Source organism: Hyperoodon ampullatus (genome assembly GCF_949752795.1).
Source record: "Hyperoodon ampullatus genome assembly, chromosome: 3".
In the NCBI taxonomy this organism is placed as follows: domain Eukaryota; kingdom Metazoa; phylum Chordata; class Mammalia; order Artiodactyla; family Ziphiidae; genus Hyperoodon; species Hyperoodon ampullatus.
Window position 1 is genome coordinate 43,077,494 of NC_136916.1, and position 18,773 is coordinate 43,096,266.

At 45.2% G+C, this 18,773-nt stretch overlaps 1 protein-coding gene across 1 annotated transcript in view; it reads right to left on the reverse strand.

Moving 5' to 3' along the window:
- Window positions 1–18,773, reverse strand: part of GNB5 (G protein subunit beta 5) — a gene marked incomplete at both ends in the record, with an annotated part of 51,203 nt that overhangs the window by 9,540 nt on the left and 22,890 nt on the right. The window contains 5 exons of the mRNA XM_079699075.1: window positions 131–227; window positions 1,755–1,803; window positions 4,998–5,089; window positions 6,882–7,025; window positions 12,729–12,861. Coding sequence (XP_079555201.1) covers window positions 131–227; window positions 1,755–1,803; window positions 4,998–5,089; window positions 6,882–7,025; window positions 12,729–12,861 — 515 coding nt within the window. The remainder of the gene's footprint in view (window positions 1–130; window positions 228–1,754; window positions 1,804–4,997; window positions 5,090–6,881; window positions 7,026–12,728; window positions 12,862–18,773) is intronic.

An 18,773-nucleotide genomic window follows, 5' to 3' on the forward strand; every position in this document is an offset into this window, starting at 1 on the left:
TGGTGCAAAAGTAGACTCTTTAGCACATGGACCCATAGGAAGTTTAGCTAGGAGGGGAAGCTTGGCAGAGCTGGGTTTCATTGAAGTCCTGTTTTACAGTCCTGGGAAAGTTTCTGAAATAAAATCTTACCACTGAGGGAGAAGTCCACGCTGGAAGCTCCAAAGATGATACTCTCTTTGGAATAGATGGCAACCTCCCTGTCTGCCCGGAGGTCGTAGAGGCGACACTGGGGTGACAAAGAAGACAAAGAGGCACTTGTATCTGGATCCTGTTTGGTGCATTGATGGCCACAGAGCTACAAGCAGGTGCCAGTGGCTTGTGTAGTTTTTTTTTTTTTTTTTTTTTGGCTTGTGTAGTTTGAGGGATAAGGGAAAAAACTCTTTCATTTTCTCTCCTAGTATTTTCTCCCTCAATCCCGATTCCTATCAATCTCCAGGGATTACTAGAGATTCAAAGAAACAGCAAATACAGATTTCTTTAGGTACAAAAACAAAAATGAAAGCCCTCTTTTTTTTTTCTGACAAAGAATATGTGTTCACTGCAGAAAATTCAGGAAAACTCAGAAATGCATAAAGGAGGAAATAAAAGTCATCCCCAATCCTAGAGGTATTTACTAACATCTGGACTATTTCCTTCAGTCTTAATCTATTTTATGTGTGGATTTAAATGGGGAGGATGTTTCATTATTGCTTCTATTAGCATTATGCTGTGAGCATTTTCTCATATCATTAAATAATCTTAAAAAAAACAGGAGTAATATGGTTGTTATATTCCTCATGTGGATATATCAGAATCTACTTAGCCATACCCTGCTAAGTGTTTGATTATGTCTGATTTTTCTCTTTTACAAATAAAATTATGGGGAAGCCATGATCCTTCTTCTATAAAAATCTTTATATGCATCTCTGATATTTTCCTTAGAATAGCTAAAAAACAGAATCCTTAGAATAGAATTGTTCCCAAGAAATAGCATGGCTGGATCAAAGGGTAGGGAAGTTTTGAAAGCTCTTGAATTTTCCCAAATGTATGCCCTTAAATTTTGTTAAATATTTTTTGAAATACAGAAGTTTTAAATTTTCATTATTATCAAACCCTCAATCTATTCCCCTGTAATTTCTTCCATGATAGCAAATTAGAGTGCAATTCATTATTTAATAAGATATTTGCTATTTTGAGGGCACAGGAGAATTTTTTTTCCTCCTGAAATATAGGTCAACATAATTTGATAATTAGTATCAAAAACCTTAAAACTAGGCTGATTTTTAACTCAACAAGTTCATGTCTGAGAATTAATTCTAAGGAAATGATAAGAGAAGTACCAAAAATATCTGCTTATAGCAGTGTTTTTAACAGGAAAAAAAACCTTGGAAAAAACCTAATGACCCCAAACTTGAAGACTGGTTAAGTAAATGATGGCATATCCATAACATGGAAAACTATTTAATCATTAAGAAAATATAATGTGGGAGAAAAATATGTATTGGCATGGGAAAATGTTCACAATCTATTGCTAAGTGAAAAAAGCAAATTATAAAGCACGTTGTTTTAAAACTAAAAAGACAGAAAGGAATTCACCGAACTGTGATTTTTCTTGGGTATAATGATTAACATAATTTAGTGTTTTCCCCCAAGTTTTCTTTATTGAAGTCACATCAGTTCTGTAATCAGGAAAAAAGTTATTTTTGAAAACTAAAATTAGGTCAGCATATCTCTCCTTTGGATAGGAAAAGCTCTCAATAACTTAGAAACATACCGTAGCATCATCTGATCCCGAAGCAAAGGCATCTCCGCTCGGGTAGTATCTGCAGAGAGAAAGTGTGGGGAGAAAGCACTTAGAGTGGTGATTCCCAATCCTGGGTGCCCATCAGAAGCATCTGGGAAGGCTGTCCCATGCTGGTCCCCCAGACTTCTAGGGATACACAGACCACTCATTACAGAGGCCAGAAAGGGAGGCTCATCTGGAAGGTCCCACTGACCTACCTAATTTTCTTCTCTGTAAACAGGGGACAGTGACACTGGCCTTGCAGAGTATTGGTGAGGAGTAAATGAGATAATATGTATATCTGTACCAGACACCAAACACAAGCAGGTCCCCTGTATCCTTGCTTCCCCTTGATCATATACCTCATTCCCAAGACTTGGCCAGAGCTAAGGGATAAGACAGTGGTTATAAACACAGACACTGCAATCAGATATACAGAGCCATGGGAAGCTGTCTGCACTGACCACTCACTACATGGGATACTTCTGGCAAGTGCCTTCACCTGGCCCAGCCTCAGTTTCTTCATCTGAAAAGTGAGGAGAATAAAGCACATTTCCTGCTGTAAAGACTGAATAAGACAGTGACAAAGCGAGAGAGAGGCATGGACATATATACACTACCAAATGTAAGGTAGATAGCTAGTGGGAAGCAGCCGCATAGCACAGGGAGATCAGCTCGGTGCTTTGTGACCGCCTGGAGGGGTGGGATAGGGAGGGTGGGAGGGAGGGACACGCAAGAGGGAAGAGATATGGGAACAGATGTATATGTATAACTGATTCACTTTGTTATAAAGCAGAAACTAATACACCATTGTGAAGCAATTATAAAGTTGTAAAAAAAAATAAAAAAATTTTTAAAAAAGGCTGAATAAGACAGTATATATATTATACAAAGAACGTGGCATGGTGCCAAATAAGAAGCATGAAGTAACTAATGATTATTACTGTTATGGTCATCCTCTCCTCTAATCAGGCCTTCAGGGACTTCCCTGGTGGTCCAGTGGGTAAGACTCCGCGCTCCCAGTGCAGGGGGCCCGGGTTCGATCCCTGGTCGGGGAACTAGATCCCGCGTGCATGCCACACGCCGCAACGAAGATCCCGTGTGCTGCAACTAAGACCTGGCACAGCCAAAATAAATAAATATCTAAAAAGAAAAATTATCAGGCCTTCTGGAGAGAGGGCAGCCTAAGTAGAGACCTGGTGGATATTAGAAGAAGAGGGTTCTGGGTAGAGGGAACAGCATGGGTGAGAGAATGTGCATGTTTAAGCTGTTATTTCATGAATATATAGGGATTTAATTTAGCTTTGTGGCTTTATATTCTATCCTGTATCTTAAAAACCTCATTTACTATCTGTAGTAATTTCTCAATTGATTTCCTTGGATTTTCTGGGTAATTACTGCACATTTGCAAAAAGTGATCTTTTTTTTCCCGTTTTCCTTTCCTACATTTGAGGTCAAAGAGCTAGAAAATTCTCATTAATATTTCTACCACTAAGGTAATTAAGTATTCTTATTGTGTTCTGGCTTTTTAAAATTATTATTATTTTATTTATTTATTTTTGGCTGTGCTGGGTCTTCACTGCTGCATGTGGACTTTTCTCTGGTTGCAGTGCACGGGCTTCTCATTGCGGTGGCTTCTCTCGTTGCACAGCACGGGCTCTATGTGTGCAGGCTTCAGTAGTTGTGGCACACGGGCTCAGTAGTTGTGGCACACGGGCTCAGTAGTTGTGGCTCACGGGCTCTAGAGCACAGGCTCAGTAGTTGTGGCGCACGGGCTTAGTTACTCCGCAGCCTGTGGGATCTTCCCAGACCAGGGCTCAAACCCATGTCCCCTGAATTGGCAGGCGGATTCTTAACCACTGCACCACCAGGGAAGCCCTGTGTTCTGGCTTTTAAGGGGAGTAAGTCTAGTGCTTTCCTCTAAGTATAAAGATTCTTCAGTGATTATACTTTAAATGCTGTCCTGACAGTGCCAGCTTCTAAATATATATGTCAAGTCCTGACCTCTCTCTTGGAATCCGGTTCACAGCTCCTGCTACCTACTTGACATTCCCACTTGGTCGTATAACAGCATCTCAGACTTAGCTAGCCCAAGACAGAGCTCCAGAATCCATGTGCAACCACTGCCTTCTCCCTGCACTGCCTCCAACCCTCCCTGTCTTAGCAAATGGATCAGTGCTTACTGCCCCTTATAAAAGATTCAGGTTCCCTAAGCTCAGGGCTCTTCTCCTATAATGCAGCCCTTTGCCTGGGCAGGTGTCATTTGGCCCTTTTCATGTGACCCTGTAGAATTGGGGCTTAGGTAACCAGCACAAAAATGCTGATACCCCAGCTACTGCCATCACTACGAGTAACCAACTATCCTTCATCTCTAACCCAGGAGTCTCATGCCTTCTAGCAGCATCCACGAATCTGTGGCAGCCTTACTTCATAGCTTGCAGCTAGGGTAAAATCTCAAATCCTTCCCAATTCTAGACATTTCTATCCTCCCTGTGTGTCTTCTTTAGTTTCAGCCACCATCATTTCATTCTCAAACTCACACAACAACCTTCTAACTGGCCGTCATACTTCCATTCTTGCTCCCCTACAATCCATTCTCCATACAGCATCCAGAGTGATCTTTTAAAGGCAAAACATGGATCATGCTAGCCACCTCCCCAACTCAGGACTCGCTAGTGGTGACCTGGCCTTTTGTTAGGTCCCTGAACATCTCACCTTCCTGATCTTCCCCCCAGCTCTTTGCAAGCCTGGCTCCTTCATTATCCTGGTCTCAATTTAAACATCAATTTCTCAGAGAGGCCTTGACCATTCAAAGAAATAACCCATCTTACCACAGTTCCCTGTTTTACTTTTTCTTAGCACTTAGCAGTACTTAAATAGCACATTTATCTGTGCTTTGTCTTCCATAGGACAGGAGAGATGTTGTCTTGTTCAAAACAGTACTCCCAGTTTCTGGAATAATGTCTAGCAGATAAGGACTTAATAAACATTTGTTGAATGAATGAATGAGAAACACTGACTTGACCTACACAGGATAATATTCATTGCCCCTAGTGCAATTATATTAAAATTCTCCAAGAAATCGGGAGTGCTGTTCAGTCCCACCACAAATCAGCCATTATTGCTGGAAAAGCCTCTATCAGCCAAGTAAATTGAGCCTAGAGGCTAAGCGCTAGCCCAGGCCGGGAAACACTGGGAGGACAGAGGAGCAACGTGAACATTTTACTCACTGACCGGACACTGTTGATGTCAGATTCGTGTGTTTCAAAGGCCTGCACGCACTGTCCGGAGCGCATGTCCCACACCATGGCTTTCTTGTCACATCCCTACAAACGGAAAGTTACCCAGAGTTATGTACAATGCAAGGAATGTCTACAGACAGGCATGAGTTCTGGTTATGTCACAGAGACCTTTTAGTTCCCATTAGTAAATGGCTGACAATATGCTTTTCTGGCACTAGCTTTACCTAAGGCCACTTTCCTCAACTGATAAGCCCTCACACGGCCAGAGTGAGGTCTTGGGGTCAGGGTGACGAGCAAGGGAAGGCACCCAGCCCCCTTTTAAGCATGTTTTCTTCTCTCCCACCTTTCTGAGGGGCTGAAAACACTCCAGAGCCTCCTTCTCCCCTTCCTCCTGGGCATGTCTCTTCACTTTTCCCTCCCTTTCCCCCTCCTCTTTATCTCTGCCACTGTAAGCCCAGAGGGGAGGAGGGCAGGTGGACAGTGGGTGTGGTGGGACCTCCCAGCTTTGTCTCAGGTGTGTGGAGCAGCCTGAGCACAGGTGGAGAGCCAGGTGCCCCTGGGCCAGCTGCACCCCAGCAGCCTAGTCAGGGTGTTGCCTGCAGTCAGCTGGGTGGCTCAGGCAAGTCACCTCCCTGGACTTCTGCCTCAACACCTGTAAAGTGAACCTTGTCTGGGTTGCTACCATGACCCAGAGAATCATAAACACTAGGCTTTCACATACTATCCTGCTTCCGGGAGCATTTTCATAAATTCCTGCAGAGCTTTCTGTGATCAAGCATGAGCAGTATAATTAGACTCTCAAAGGTCAAACAGAAGGAGTAATGGATTAAAATTAGTGTCCAAGTTGTTGGTTTCAACTCAGAGGAAAGGGTGGATGAGGTGCCATAACTGATGTCTCAGAAAGACCTGCTATGGGAGTTGAGTACTCCAAGCATCTTTACTGAGAATGTGGACAAAGGAATCAGCGAGTCTCTTCAAATCGTTACAGGACCCTAAATCAGATGGAGTTTAATACTCTGAAAGAGACAATACAATCCACAATGATATCAACAATTTGAAAAAACAGTGTCGTTGAGTAGGGATAAATACAGTTATACAAAGACACAAGAATGAAATGTACACAGATAGGGCCAAATACCCAAGAAGAAAATCAGGGCCCCTGCCAACTAGAGGCCTCACAGCCCTCACCTGAGGCCCAGGACTAAGATGTGGGCAGCTCGGAGCAAACATCATTAGATAACGTTTGCACCTCTGTCCTCTCTCATCACTGTCTCCTGAGCGAGATCAGACAGGACCCAGGGGTCAGGCCAGCCACCTCAGTTCTCCACTCTTATTCCCAGGTGTCCATAGAAATACGTGCCTCTCTGCATAACACACTGTAAACTCTTCCCTCTACTGCTCACAATATCCTGGGGAAGGTAGGGGGCAAATGCTATCGTGCCTTATGCCCAATTTACAGAGGATGCAATGTAGAGTCAGGTAGCAAACGTGGGTCCCAGGTGTCCTGGCTCCTCATCTGGTGCTCCTCTGCCATGGTGGCCTGCCTGTCCGACTCGTAGCCTTCAGATACACTGTTCCCTGTGCCTGAGAGTGGGAGGGGCTGGTGACTGGCAGGGGTGGGACGGGAGAGTGTCCCACCAGTGTCAAAGCTCTGATCACACCACAGTGATGCCTTGCCACCACTGCCACCTGAGCGTCCTGGTGCCTAGCGACTGTCTCTAAAGCTCTCAGATGCTAACTCTCTGCTACTTCTTTAAGGAATCTCAGCCCCAGCCAGGGAAGTGTCCAGCCTAGTCCCACAAATTAACAGGAAGTGCCACCATGAGCCTCCCTAGTGGACAAAGGACCCCCCCAGAGATCTTCCTTGGGTCTTTACCCCAGACACGAAGGTGTTCCCGGTTTCTGAGGGAGCCAGGTCCAAGCAGAGCACATCGGCCCCGTGGCCATGGAAGCTCTGCAGCAGCTGCCCGCTCTCCACGTCCCACAGGGCACACGTGCCGTCGCCACTCGCTGTCAGGATCTGCCGCAGGAAAGGACAGGAAGGGTGTGGCTGTCATTAATGTCCCTGTCAGGGGAAGCCAAGCAGATGCTTACAGTTCCACGGGGAAGAGGAGGCTCCTTACACACACACACGCACACACACACACCTGCTAAATCTGGACTCAAGCACAGAACTCTTTCTCTGGTACTGAGAAAGAAACAGTTCATTTTTGACACCCTCGCTGTCCTTGAGCTGTTTATGTGCCTGTCCTCCTGCAGAGTATGAAACCCAGAGGTCTCCCTGCGGTACCTGTGGGGCTCTATACCTGCCTGCCACGTAGGAAGTGCTCTGTGAACGTTTGCTTAACAGAACCTCAAGCGGCTCCCACAAGCAGCCAAGCCCAGCATTGTGCTTCCCAGACATTAATGTGCAACCCCATACTCAGCTGCTAATAGAGAGCCTGGGGTGGGGCCTGAGATTCTGTATTTCCCACAAACTCCCAGGTGACGCTGACGCTGCTTGCCGGGACCCACCTGGAGCAGGATTTTGCTAAACACATTCTCCTGTAGCTGGATCCCCCAGAGGCTCCCTGGGCCACTGAGTGGTGCTGACAGACACACAGGGCCCACCAGCATCTGCCGTGTGCTGACCACGTCCAGGCCCTCCACTAGGCGTCAGGGTTTGCAGAAAGACTGTGTCTTGGTCTCTGCTCTCCTGGAACTTGGTTAACAGGATTGTCAGGAAGGACTGAAACCCACCAAAATCCCTGTCCCTATGTTAATCAATTCCAGGGCCAGGCAGACTTCCCGGTGCTGCGTTAGACAATATTGAGAAGCCAAGTAAAAATAACTTAGCTGCCCGCTCCAGGAAATAACTGCTCCTGCAAGATAAAACTGTGAACCAGGGCTTCCCTGGTGGCGCAGTGGTTGAGAGTCCGCCTGCCAATGCAGGGGACGTGGGTTTGTGTCCCGGTCCGGGAAGATCCCACATGCCGCGGAGCGGCTGGGCCCGTGAGCCATGGCCGCTGAGCCTGCGCGTCCAGAGCCTGTGCTCCGCAACGGGAGAGGCCACAACAGTGAGAGGCCCGCGTACCGGAAAAAAAAAAACAACAAAAACTGTGAACCAACTAAGCTTACTTATCAAGACTAATAGCTTTGTAAAAAATTAATGAAACAGAAGCCTCAATTAAATACAGTGGGAGACCAGACGGGGGAGCTCTCATGTCCTGTGATGATAGAGACCAACAGGAAGAAGACAGACTTCTCTTCTTTCCTGGCAAGGATTCAGCCAATGAAAAGCGATGGACTCGAGGTTCCCTGGTGGCACAGTGGTTAAGAATCCACCTCCCAATGCAGGGGACACGGGTTTGATCCCTGGTCCGGGAAGATCCCACATGCATGGAGCAACTAAGCCCATGCACCACGACTACTGAGCCTGTGCACTAGAGCCTGCAAGTCACAACTACTGAGCCCGCGAGCCTAGAGCCAGTGCTCCGCAACAAGAGAAGCCACCGCAATGAGAAGCCCACGCACCACAGTGAAGAGTAGTCCCCACTCACCACAACTAGAGAAAGCCCATGTGCAGCAACAAAGACCCAACACAGCCAAAAATAAATAAATAAATAAAATAAATTAAAAAAAGAACAGCCATGAACTCTGTTTAATCCTCCCAACTTCCTTTTCCACTCTGTAAAAGGGTCCTCCTTGCCTTACTGTGTGGGGACTTGCACATGCCTTGCCATGGTCCACTCACTATGGTTGCAGGCAAAAAAAGCGCAGGGACAGCAGCTTGCTCACCAGCTCTTTCTGGAAGCCTCGCCGGTTTCCTCCACGACCGCTGCCAAGGTGTGTGCCCTCCCATTTTAAGGTGGGTCTTTTAAGGTGGAAAACTAGTTATGACATAATAGCTTAGGGTTGGTAAACCCAGCGAGGTAAGGGTCTTAAAGCAAGTCCTGGTGAGCAAGCTGTTGACCTGAAACAAACAGACTGCCAGGTATTTCTCCAGCAAAGATGGGTTTATTCAGTATCAGCAGAGAACTGCGATTCAGGGTCTGCAACCATGGCGAGGTTGGACCACTCACCCTGGACCCTGAAACCCTCTCAGGACCCTTCCCCAGTTTCTTCATTTTGAGAAGGTATAGCGATTCTGTCAAGTTGGGGTTCTCCCTTGCTGCAGTAGGTCTAATAAACTTAGCATTGCTGGGTGGCAGGTGTTCCTGATGGTCTTGGCAGACAAGACAATGATCACTTACGATAGAGTGAGAAGTGCTGAGATACAGGTAGGTCTGTGAGAGGGACACCAAACCCACTTTGGCAACATGTGAGCTGATCTCAGAGGAGGAGTGAGAGCTGGCCACTCACTAAGGAAGGGGAGGAGAGCAGAGCGAGCTGAGGTGAAGGCGCACCTGTGCAGTGAATGAAAGGTGTGCCTGGGTACAGAGTGAGGACTTTAGCCTGTAGGCAAGAGGGACCTGTGGAAAGCTTCTGAGCAGAACGACCAAATCAAGGGTATATTTTAGGAAAATCTGTCTGAGGTCAGTGCAGCTGTCCCTCAAGCAGACTCTGGGTAGTTTCAAGTACAAAGGCTGGCCCATGCATGAAGAAGAACACTGGGGTGCCTGGGGAAAGGCATGGCGGCCAGAACTAGGGTTTTAAATTTTGTTGCTGCCAGTGTGTGTGAGGCTTGGGCTCTAGTGCAATTGGGAGAAAGGCAGTGGGGATCCAGCGCTCAAGGCCTCAAAGACCCAGCTGATGGTATTGCAGAGCCCTGGAGCCAGCATGGTTCTGAGCAGCCATGGGGGGACCCACAAGGGTTAAGCCCTGGCAAGCAGAGCCTCCCTACGCCCCACCTTCCTGCTGCTCACAGGGGCTGGACAAGGTGATAAGACAGTGTGGGAAGGGGCTCTTGCAGTGTAAGTGCCCACAACAGAGCCCTCTGTGGATGGAGATTACTGATGGCTGAGGAAAGAAAACAGGAAGTAGGCCTTACAGGACTGCCAGCACTCAGTGTACCCACTGACTGTGCTGCACCTCTAGTTTCCACGTGCTGGTGGTCTCCTCTCATCCTCTCCCTCCTTCCCCCTCTCTTCCCTTCCCTCTCGCATGCTAGGCCTAGCACTTGTAAAAGAATCTTCTTTTTCTTGCAGGGAGGGGACATATTACAAGGAAAGAATCCATTCCCACCGTGGCCTTGCACCTGCTGGCCACACCGTCTTGGGAGTGGGTTCCTGCCAGCAGTCTGGGAGGCCTAGGATCTTCTTGCAGCCAGGAGAGGCCCCTCCATGGAGAAAGAGCTGGCTGAGTTCCGGAGTTCTCAGGCTTCTTGGGTGTGGGCCCCAAGGCCCTCCTCAAAGCCCCCACTTGCAGGCAGCTCTCAAATTTGGAGACTCTCCAGGCTGCAAAGCCCATGCAGCTGCCCATGGGACTCCCTCTGGCCTCGACTTCCCTTAATAGGCCTGTGTATATCTGACAAGAGGACTCAGGCTGGTAAAAGCAGCTTAGGAACACACAAGACTTGGACCGTGTCTTAATTTGAGAACTTGTATTTTGTGATGTGCTACAATTCCCTCCAATCTCTGCTGGCCACACCCACTAGTGGATGTTCCACCCTAGTCCTGTCCTAACATTTGCAAGAGGGCCAGTAATTGCCAATCTTTTTTGGGACATCAGGTCCAAACAAATGACTGCCTGAAATGAGTCCCTCGGTCTAGCTCTTTAATGGGAATTTTCCATACCATACTTTTCAGTCAAAGAAATGAATGGTTTTTAAAAGTTAACAGTAAATTCTTAATATTTAAAAAATATTTTAAATATTTGTGATCTTCATTACAATGTAAGTAAAAATAAATTTTATAAACCAAACATTCATTATGATAAATGCACTAAACAGATCCTCTAACTCATTGTCATTCACTTATTCTGGAATGTAGAGAATCTGTAGGTCTTATACCAGCCTCTTGAGGTTTTTGTTTTTCATCTTAGATCCCAGAGCTGGAAGGAAGCTTAGTTCATGAGTTCAGTGGTACCCAAACTAGGCTATGCATCTGAATCACCCATGAAGCTTTGTGTTAATACAAATAACAAAACAATAAGAGCTAATGTTTATTGATATTTACTAAGTATTTGAGATGGATCATCTCATTTAATCCTCAGAAAACCTCATGAGGGAAGAATTTACTACGATCCTCACTTGCAAGTGAGAAAAACAAAACACAGAGAATAATAAAACCTTGTTTAGGATTCACCATCCAGAACAGGAGACTAAACATCCTCGGTTGCTTTGGCTGCCCCTCAGGCCCAAAGACATCCGATCTGGCCACTGCAGCAGCCAGGGCAACAGCACTCTCTACTGCACAGGCCTGCAAGACTCCTGATCACAAACAACAGGTGTAAACGCTGCCCTCTAAGTCCGAACAGCCCTCCAGTCAGCAGTGAAACCATTACCCATTCCCGGGTCTCCTTGCCGCTATGCTTGCCACCCCCCACCCCCCACCGCTGACATCAGTCAGGCCCAGTGGCCTTTAATCTGACTCAGTCTCCTCCTTCAAACAAACCCAATCTGCCCCAGCCCCAGCAATGGCTCCCTGCCATTTGTAGGGTCAGCCCCACCACTCAGGGCACCCTGTGATCGGGCCCTGCCCACCTCTCGGGCCACCTGCCTCCTACAGTGCTCCCCTCCACCTCACTGGCAACACACTCGTCCTCCAGGGTGGCCCCTGCAGCATGTTTACAACCCCCTACTCCTGCTCTGAGCTCCCAGCTTCCCCTGCTATTCAGTCACCCCTGGTATCTGGCAGTGTGAGTGGTGGTATCTGTGCAGGTTTTCTGCAGAGATGTGACAGAGACACGATAGGATGCTTTAGGACTTGTGAGAGAAAACGTAGCCAAAGCGTTGAAGTTGGATTGTCTCCACTTTGTGGCTTGTTCATAGTAGGGCACAGGTTTACCCTCTGATGCTTTTTCTTTTCGAACGTGTTAAAACGGGAGTGTAAAATAGGTATGATGAGGCGTGTCACATGCACAACTCTGAAAGTCAGCACCCTGTGAAGTTTTACATACGGAAGCACCTTGGAACCACCTCTCTGACCCAGATAGGAATTTCCACCACCCCAGAAGTTTCCTTGACCCACTCCCACCCCCACCAAGTCAATTAGAGGAGGATGTTCAATATGGCATGGAGTTCATCTCATCTCTACCAACAGTCAATAGCCCTGACTTTCCCCATTTCTGATTTTATTAAAAATAACAATATAACCAGGAATTCCCTGGTGGTCTAGTGGTTAGGATTCGGCCCTTTCACTGCCATGGCCTGGGTTCAATCCCTAGTAGGGGAATTGAGATCCCACAAGCTGAGTGGCACGCCCCCCCCCAAAATATATATATACGCATATACACACATACACACACATATATAAACATATACACACATATACACATACACACACATATACACACACATACACACATATAAACATATATAAACACACACATATATACACATATACACACATGTACACATACACACATATACACACACATACACACACATATATACATATACGCACATATACACATATATATGAAAAACAACAGAAGCTTCCTCTTAGAGCCAACTGGAGTGCACACAGCCTCCTGTGAAGAGGGACACCAGAACAGCTTCCTCGCCTGCAACTCCGCTTTAGCTCTCCACGACCAACCCTGCTCCCCAGCAGGCTGGCCCGTCATCATGCGTCCCCTTATTTACCTGCATGTCAGAGTTGGTAAAGCTGCAGGCCGACAGGTAGTTGGTGTGCATAGCAACAGACTTCTTTTTGGCAGCCATGTTTTCATTTTTGTCAAAAGTCAGTGGATACACAGAACACTTATTATCCAAACCACTAGCATGGAAAGACAGAAGTGTCAAATGTTAATACAGGGCAGTAGAATATGTGTATGCTTTCTCATTCACACAAACTTTTCAAATTGTTTTCCTTTGGCAGTATCATATGCTGTAACCTTTCCCTCAGCTTTTACTTTGAAGATTTTCAAATGTACAGTAAAATTGAAAGAGAAAGTAGTACAATGAACACCCAGATCTCTTCACATACATTCACTAACTTAACATTTTTCCATATTTGTGGGAGCAAATTCTGAACCATCTGAATACAAGTGGCAGACATGACACATTACTTCTAAATACTTCAATTTGCAAATTTACATCTCCTAAAAATAAGAACATATTCTATAATCACTAACTCATTATCACATCTGCGAAAACAAAAATTCCATAACACCATTTAATAAGCCATCCATATTCAGTCTTTCCCAACTGTCTCCAGGATCCAGGGCCCATTTAGATCCACACATTACATTCTGTTTTTATATCTTTTTTAGAACTTTTAATGGAGAACACACACATTTTTTTGGTTGTTTATAATGAGAGAACTTAGGTCAGTTGTCCTACAGAATGTCACACAGTCTGGATTTTTCATGTTGTTTCTTAATGGTTGTATTTAAGTATAACATTTTTTTACAAATTTATTTTATTTTACTTATTTTTGGTTGTGTTGGGTCTTCATCACTGTGATGGGCTTTCTCTAGTTGCGGCAAGCGGGGGCTACTCTTAGTTGCAGTGCATGGGCTTCTCATTGCAGTGGCTTCTCTTCGTTGCAGAGCATGGGCTCTAGGTGTACGGGCTTCAGTAGTTGTGGCACACGGGCTTCAGCAGTTGTGGCTCGCAGGCTCTAGAGCACAGGCTCAGTAGTTGTGGCACACGGGCTTAGCTGCTCCACGGCATGTGGGATCTTCCCGGACCAGGGTTCAAACCCATGTCCCCTGCATTGGCAGGCGGATTCTTAACCACTGCGCCACCAGGGAAGTCCCTCAAGTATAACATTTTTAGCAATAATATAAATGTGATATATAAAGGTGATATTGTGTTATTTCTTTCTTACTGCTTCACTTTAGGAGGCTTGCAATGTCTCTTGTGTCAAGATTGGTGATGCCAACTTTGATTACTTGATCAAAGTGGGGACCACCAGATCTCTCCATAGTAAGGGGGATTTGTTTGTAATTACAAGCATATTTTGTTTTATTGCGCTTTGCTTGATTGCATTTTTACAAATTGAATGCTTGTGGCAACCTGGCATCAGGCAAGTCTATTGGTGTCATTTTTCCAACAGCATTTGCTCACTCTGTGTCTCTGTGTTACATTTTGGTAATTCTCAAAATATTTCAAACTTTTTCATTATTGTTATATTTGTTATGGTGATCTGTGATCAGTAATCTTTGCTGTTACTATTGTAATGGTTTTGAGGCACCATGAACCATGCCCATATAAGATGGTGAACTTAAGCGATAAATGCTGTGTGTGTTCTGACTGCTCCAACTGACCAGCCGTTCTTCTCTCTCTCTCCCTCTCCCCAGGCCTCCCTATTCCCTAGGGCACAAAAATACTGAAATTAGGCCAATTAATAACCCTACAATAGCATCCAAGCGTTCAAGTGAAAGGAAGAGCTGCATGCCTCTCATTTTAAATAAAAAGCCAGAAATGACTAAGCTTAGTGAGGAAGGCATGTTGAAAGCCAAGACAGGCTGAAAGCTAGGACTCTTGTGCAAAACAGCCAGGCTGTGAAAGCAAAGGAAAAGTTCTTGAAGGAAATTAAACTTGCCGCTCCAGGGAACACATGAATAAGAAAGCAGAACAGCCTCATTGCTGAAAGGAAGAAAGTGTTAGTGGTCTGGATAGATGAAACCAGCCACAACATCCCCTTAAGCTAAAGACTAATCCAGAGCAAGACCCTGACTCTCTCCAATTCTGTGATGGCTGAGAGAGGTGAGGAAGCTGCAGAAGAAAAGTCTGAAGCTAGTAGAGGTGGTTCATGAGGTTTAAGAAAAGAAGCTGCTGTCCATAACATGAGTGCAAGGTGAAGCAGCAAGGGCTGATGTAGAAGCTGCAGCAAGTTATCCTGAAGATCTAGCTAAGATAATGAAGGTGGTACACTAAACAACAGATTTTTAATGTAGACAAATGAGCCTTATATTGGAAGAAAATGCTATCTAGGACTTTCACAGCTAGAGAGGAAAAGTCAACGTCTGGCTTCAAAGCTTCAAAAGGCAGGCTGACTCTCTTGTTAGGGGTCAATGCAGCTGGTGACTTTAAGTTGAAGCCGATGCTCATTTACCATTCCCCAAATCTTAGGACCCTTAAGAATTATGCTAAATCTACTCTGCCTGTGCTTTATAAGTGGAACAATAAAGCCTGGGTGACAACACATCTGTTTACAACATGGTTTACTGAGTATTTTAATCCCACTGTTGAGAACTACTGCTCAGAAAAAAAGATTCCTTTCAAAATATTACTGCTCATGGACAATGCACCCAGTCACCCAAGAGCTCTAATGGAGATGTACACAAGATTCATGCTGTCCTCATGCCTGTTAACACAACATCCATTCTGCAGCCCATGGTTCAAGGAGAAATTTTGATTTTCAAGTCACTCTTTAAGAAATACGGTTCGTAAGGCTATAACTGCCATAGACAGGATTCCTCTGATGGATCTGGGCAGAGTAAGCTGAAAACCTTTGGAAAGGATTCCCCATTCTAGATGCCATTAAGACCATTTGTGATTCATCAGAAGAGGTCAAAATATCAACATTAAAACGAGTTTGGGGCTTCCCTGGTGGCGCAGTGGTTGAGAGTCCGCCTGCCGATGCAGGGGACACGGGTTCGTGCCTCGGTCTGGGAAGATCCCGCATGCCGCGGAGCGGCTGGGCCCGTGAGCCATGGCTGCTGAGCCTGCGCGTCCGGAGCCTGTGCTTCGCAACGGGAGAGGCCACAACAATGAGAGGCCCACATACTGCAAAAAAAAAAAAAAAAAAAAAAAAAACGAGTTTGGAAGAAGTTGATTTCAACCCTCGTGGATGACTTTGAAGGGTTTAAGACTTCAGTAAGGGGTTCAAGACTCCAGTGGAGGAAGTAACTGCAGATATGGTGAAAACAGCAAGAGAACTAGAATGAGAAGTGGAGCCTGAAGATGCGACTGAATTGCTGCAATCTCATGATAAAACTTGAACAAATGAGGAGTTGCTTCTTACGGATGAGCAATGAAAGTGGTTTCCTAAGATGGAATCTACTCCGTGGAGGTGGTTGAAATGACAACAAAGGATTTAGAATATTAATAGACTTAGTTGATAAAGCAGTGGCAAGTTTTGCGAGGACGGACTCCAATTCTGAAAGAAGTTCTACTGTGGCTATAATGCTATCAAACAGCACTGCATGTGACAGAGAAATTGTTTGTGAAAGGAAGACTCAATCTATACAACAAACTTCACTGCTGTCTTACTTTAAGAAACATCCACAGGCACCCCAGCCTTCAGCAAACACCATCCTGCTCAGTCAGCAGCCATCAACACTGAGGCAAGACCCTTCACCAGTAAAAAGATTAAGACTCATTGAAGGCTCAGTTGATGGTTAGTATTTTTTAGCAATAAAGCATTTTTTAATTAAGGTATATACATTTTTTTAGACATAATGCTACTGCACACTTAGACTATAGTATAGTGTAAATATCACTTTTATACACACTAGGAAACCAAAAAATTCGTGTGACTCACTTCATTGTGATATTTGCTCTATTGCAATGGTCTGGAACCAAACCTGCAATATTTCCAAGGTATGCCTGTAATAATAACTGTGGTGTGACACCTTTAGGTCATGTTAATATCCTGTTCCCAACAACCATCATACAATGGCTTTAGCATGATTATCCTTGTTTGAATAAAATATTACTTTATGGTACAAAATAGTGATCCTCTAATTTTTTTTTTTTTTTTTTTTTTTTTGCGGTACGCGGGCCTCTCACTGTTGTGGCCTCTCCCGTTGCGGAGCACAGGCTCCGGACGCACAGGCTCAGCGGCCATGGCTCACGGGCCCAGCCGCTCCGCGGCATATGGGATCCTCCCGGATCGGGGCACGAACCCGTATCCCCTGCATCGGCAGGCGGACTCTCAACCACTGCGCCACCAGGGAGGCCCGTGATCCTCTAATTTGATAATTCCTTCTGCATTTATTAGCTGATATTTTTCTGTAAAGACAAATCCAATCCCTCCTCCTCCCAGTATCACTGCACACCCATGGATTCTTTTTTCTCTTCAACTGGGTTATGATACATTACTACCATTATTCCATGTGATACTAAAATTATCCCAATTTGGAAAGTTGGCGGGGGGCCCTTCAAGCGGCTCCTGTTTCTGTTTGATAAGATTCCATTAATATGACTTGAGTGTTCCCTTGCTTTCTGGAACAAGAAGATATCCTAGGTTCACTTTACTCTTTTCCTGCCCCAGACCTACAATCAGTCTTACTCCAAGAAGCTCTGCTTTCATTTAGTGGGGAATGACATTTAGGAGGGGCACTCCCTTCTGAGGCCCTGGGGAACCTAGGGGACCCCTTTGCCTTTCCAACTGCTTGGAGGTGCAGGTGTAGACTTGGGTAGTCTCTTACAAGTAACTAGCTTTGGCAGCATGTTTATAGATGGTGTGAGTGAGAACGATTTGCACTTGGCTGTGACAATGAACCAGCGTGCTTCAGACTATGGGCTTCCCTGACTCTCAAGGTGAAACATGTTCTCCTATTCTGAAGCCTCAGAGTAATTTCTGTAGCTCTGTCGGGATACTCACTCACACTTGGGTTTATTTGCATTGCTATGAGAAGCAGAAAGGTTTTGCAATGTGATGCATTTGGTATTGCATCTCTGCTTTAGTACCTAACTCATTTTGTGATCTTTGTTATGTTTTTTAGCCTCTCTAAGCCTCAGTGTTCTTAACTATAAAATGGAGTGGATCCCACCCACCTTTCACAAGGGGCTGTTGTGAAGATAATATAGAGTTCAGAATGGCCCTTGATGCATGACAGAGGCTCAGTAAGTGGTCATTATTGTTATTTTTATATTCTTGCTTGGAGGCAGGTACTATGTTTTATTCATCTTTGAATTTCCCTAGGACACCCAGTCCAGTGCCCTGCACACAGGTGCTCATAGCAAGTGTACAATACCTGAATGAAGGCTTCTTGGTGATATGGCTTCAAATAAAAAATACACATATATGTATATAAAATCAACTGACACGTTTTTTTGAGAAGGGAATTGTGTAAATACTGGTGGAGTTTTAGCTTTCAAGTTTGGAACCAACTGAGAGATAGACCCAGTAGTCAGGCAGATGAAGAGAAAAACACCCTTTTGTCACCTATAATGACATATAGAGAATACGACATAGGTGTGGATCTGTGTGATAATGGAGTTACAGGGATGTCACAAAGCCATAGCTGGGAAACACTATGTTAGATTATCACTGGAAACTCAAAACGAATCGCAGCATGGTGTGAGTAGGGCAGATGGTGCTTTTATCTAAGATGAGGACTCAGTCTTTCTCAGTTTAGTTTTTCTGCTCTCTCCTCATCCATGGGACTCCCGATATTTTAAAAAGTGCTTTCCCAAATATTCACACCTTGAACTTCTACTCTGGTTTTTATATCAGCCTGTGAGACAGCCAATGCAGGCCTTGACCATCTACCACATGCCAGGACCCGGGAAACAGAGATGACAGCGATTAAGGCACCAGCCATTCCTCCACTCTGTACTCTCTCTGCACTGGGTGTCACCAAAAAAGCTGTCTACCTGGGCCTTGTAAAATTATTCTCACCCCTGACTGTCCCCCTGTCCTCCTGGAAATCCTTCCACTGGGTTTCATGTAGTGAGGGTTAAAATAAGAAATAGTCTACAGAATCATTTTCTGAACTACTGTTGAAGACA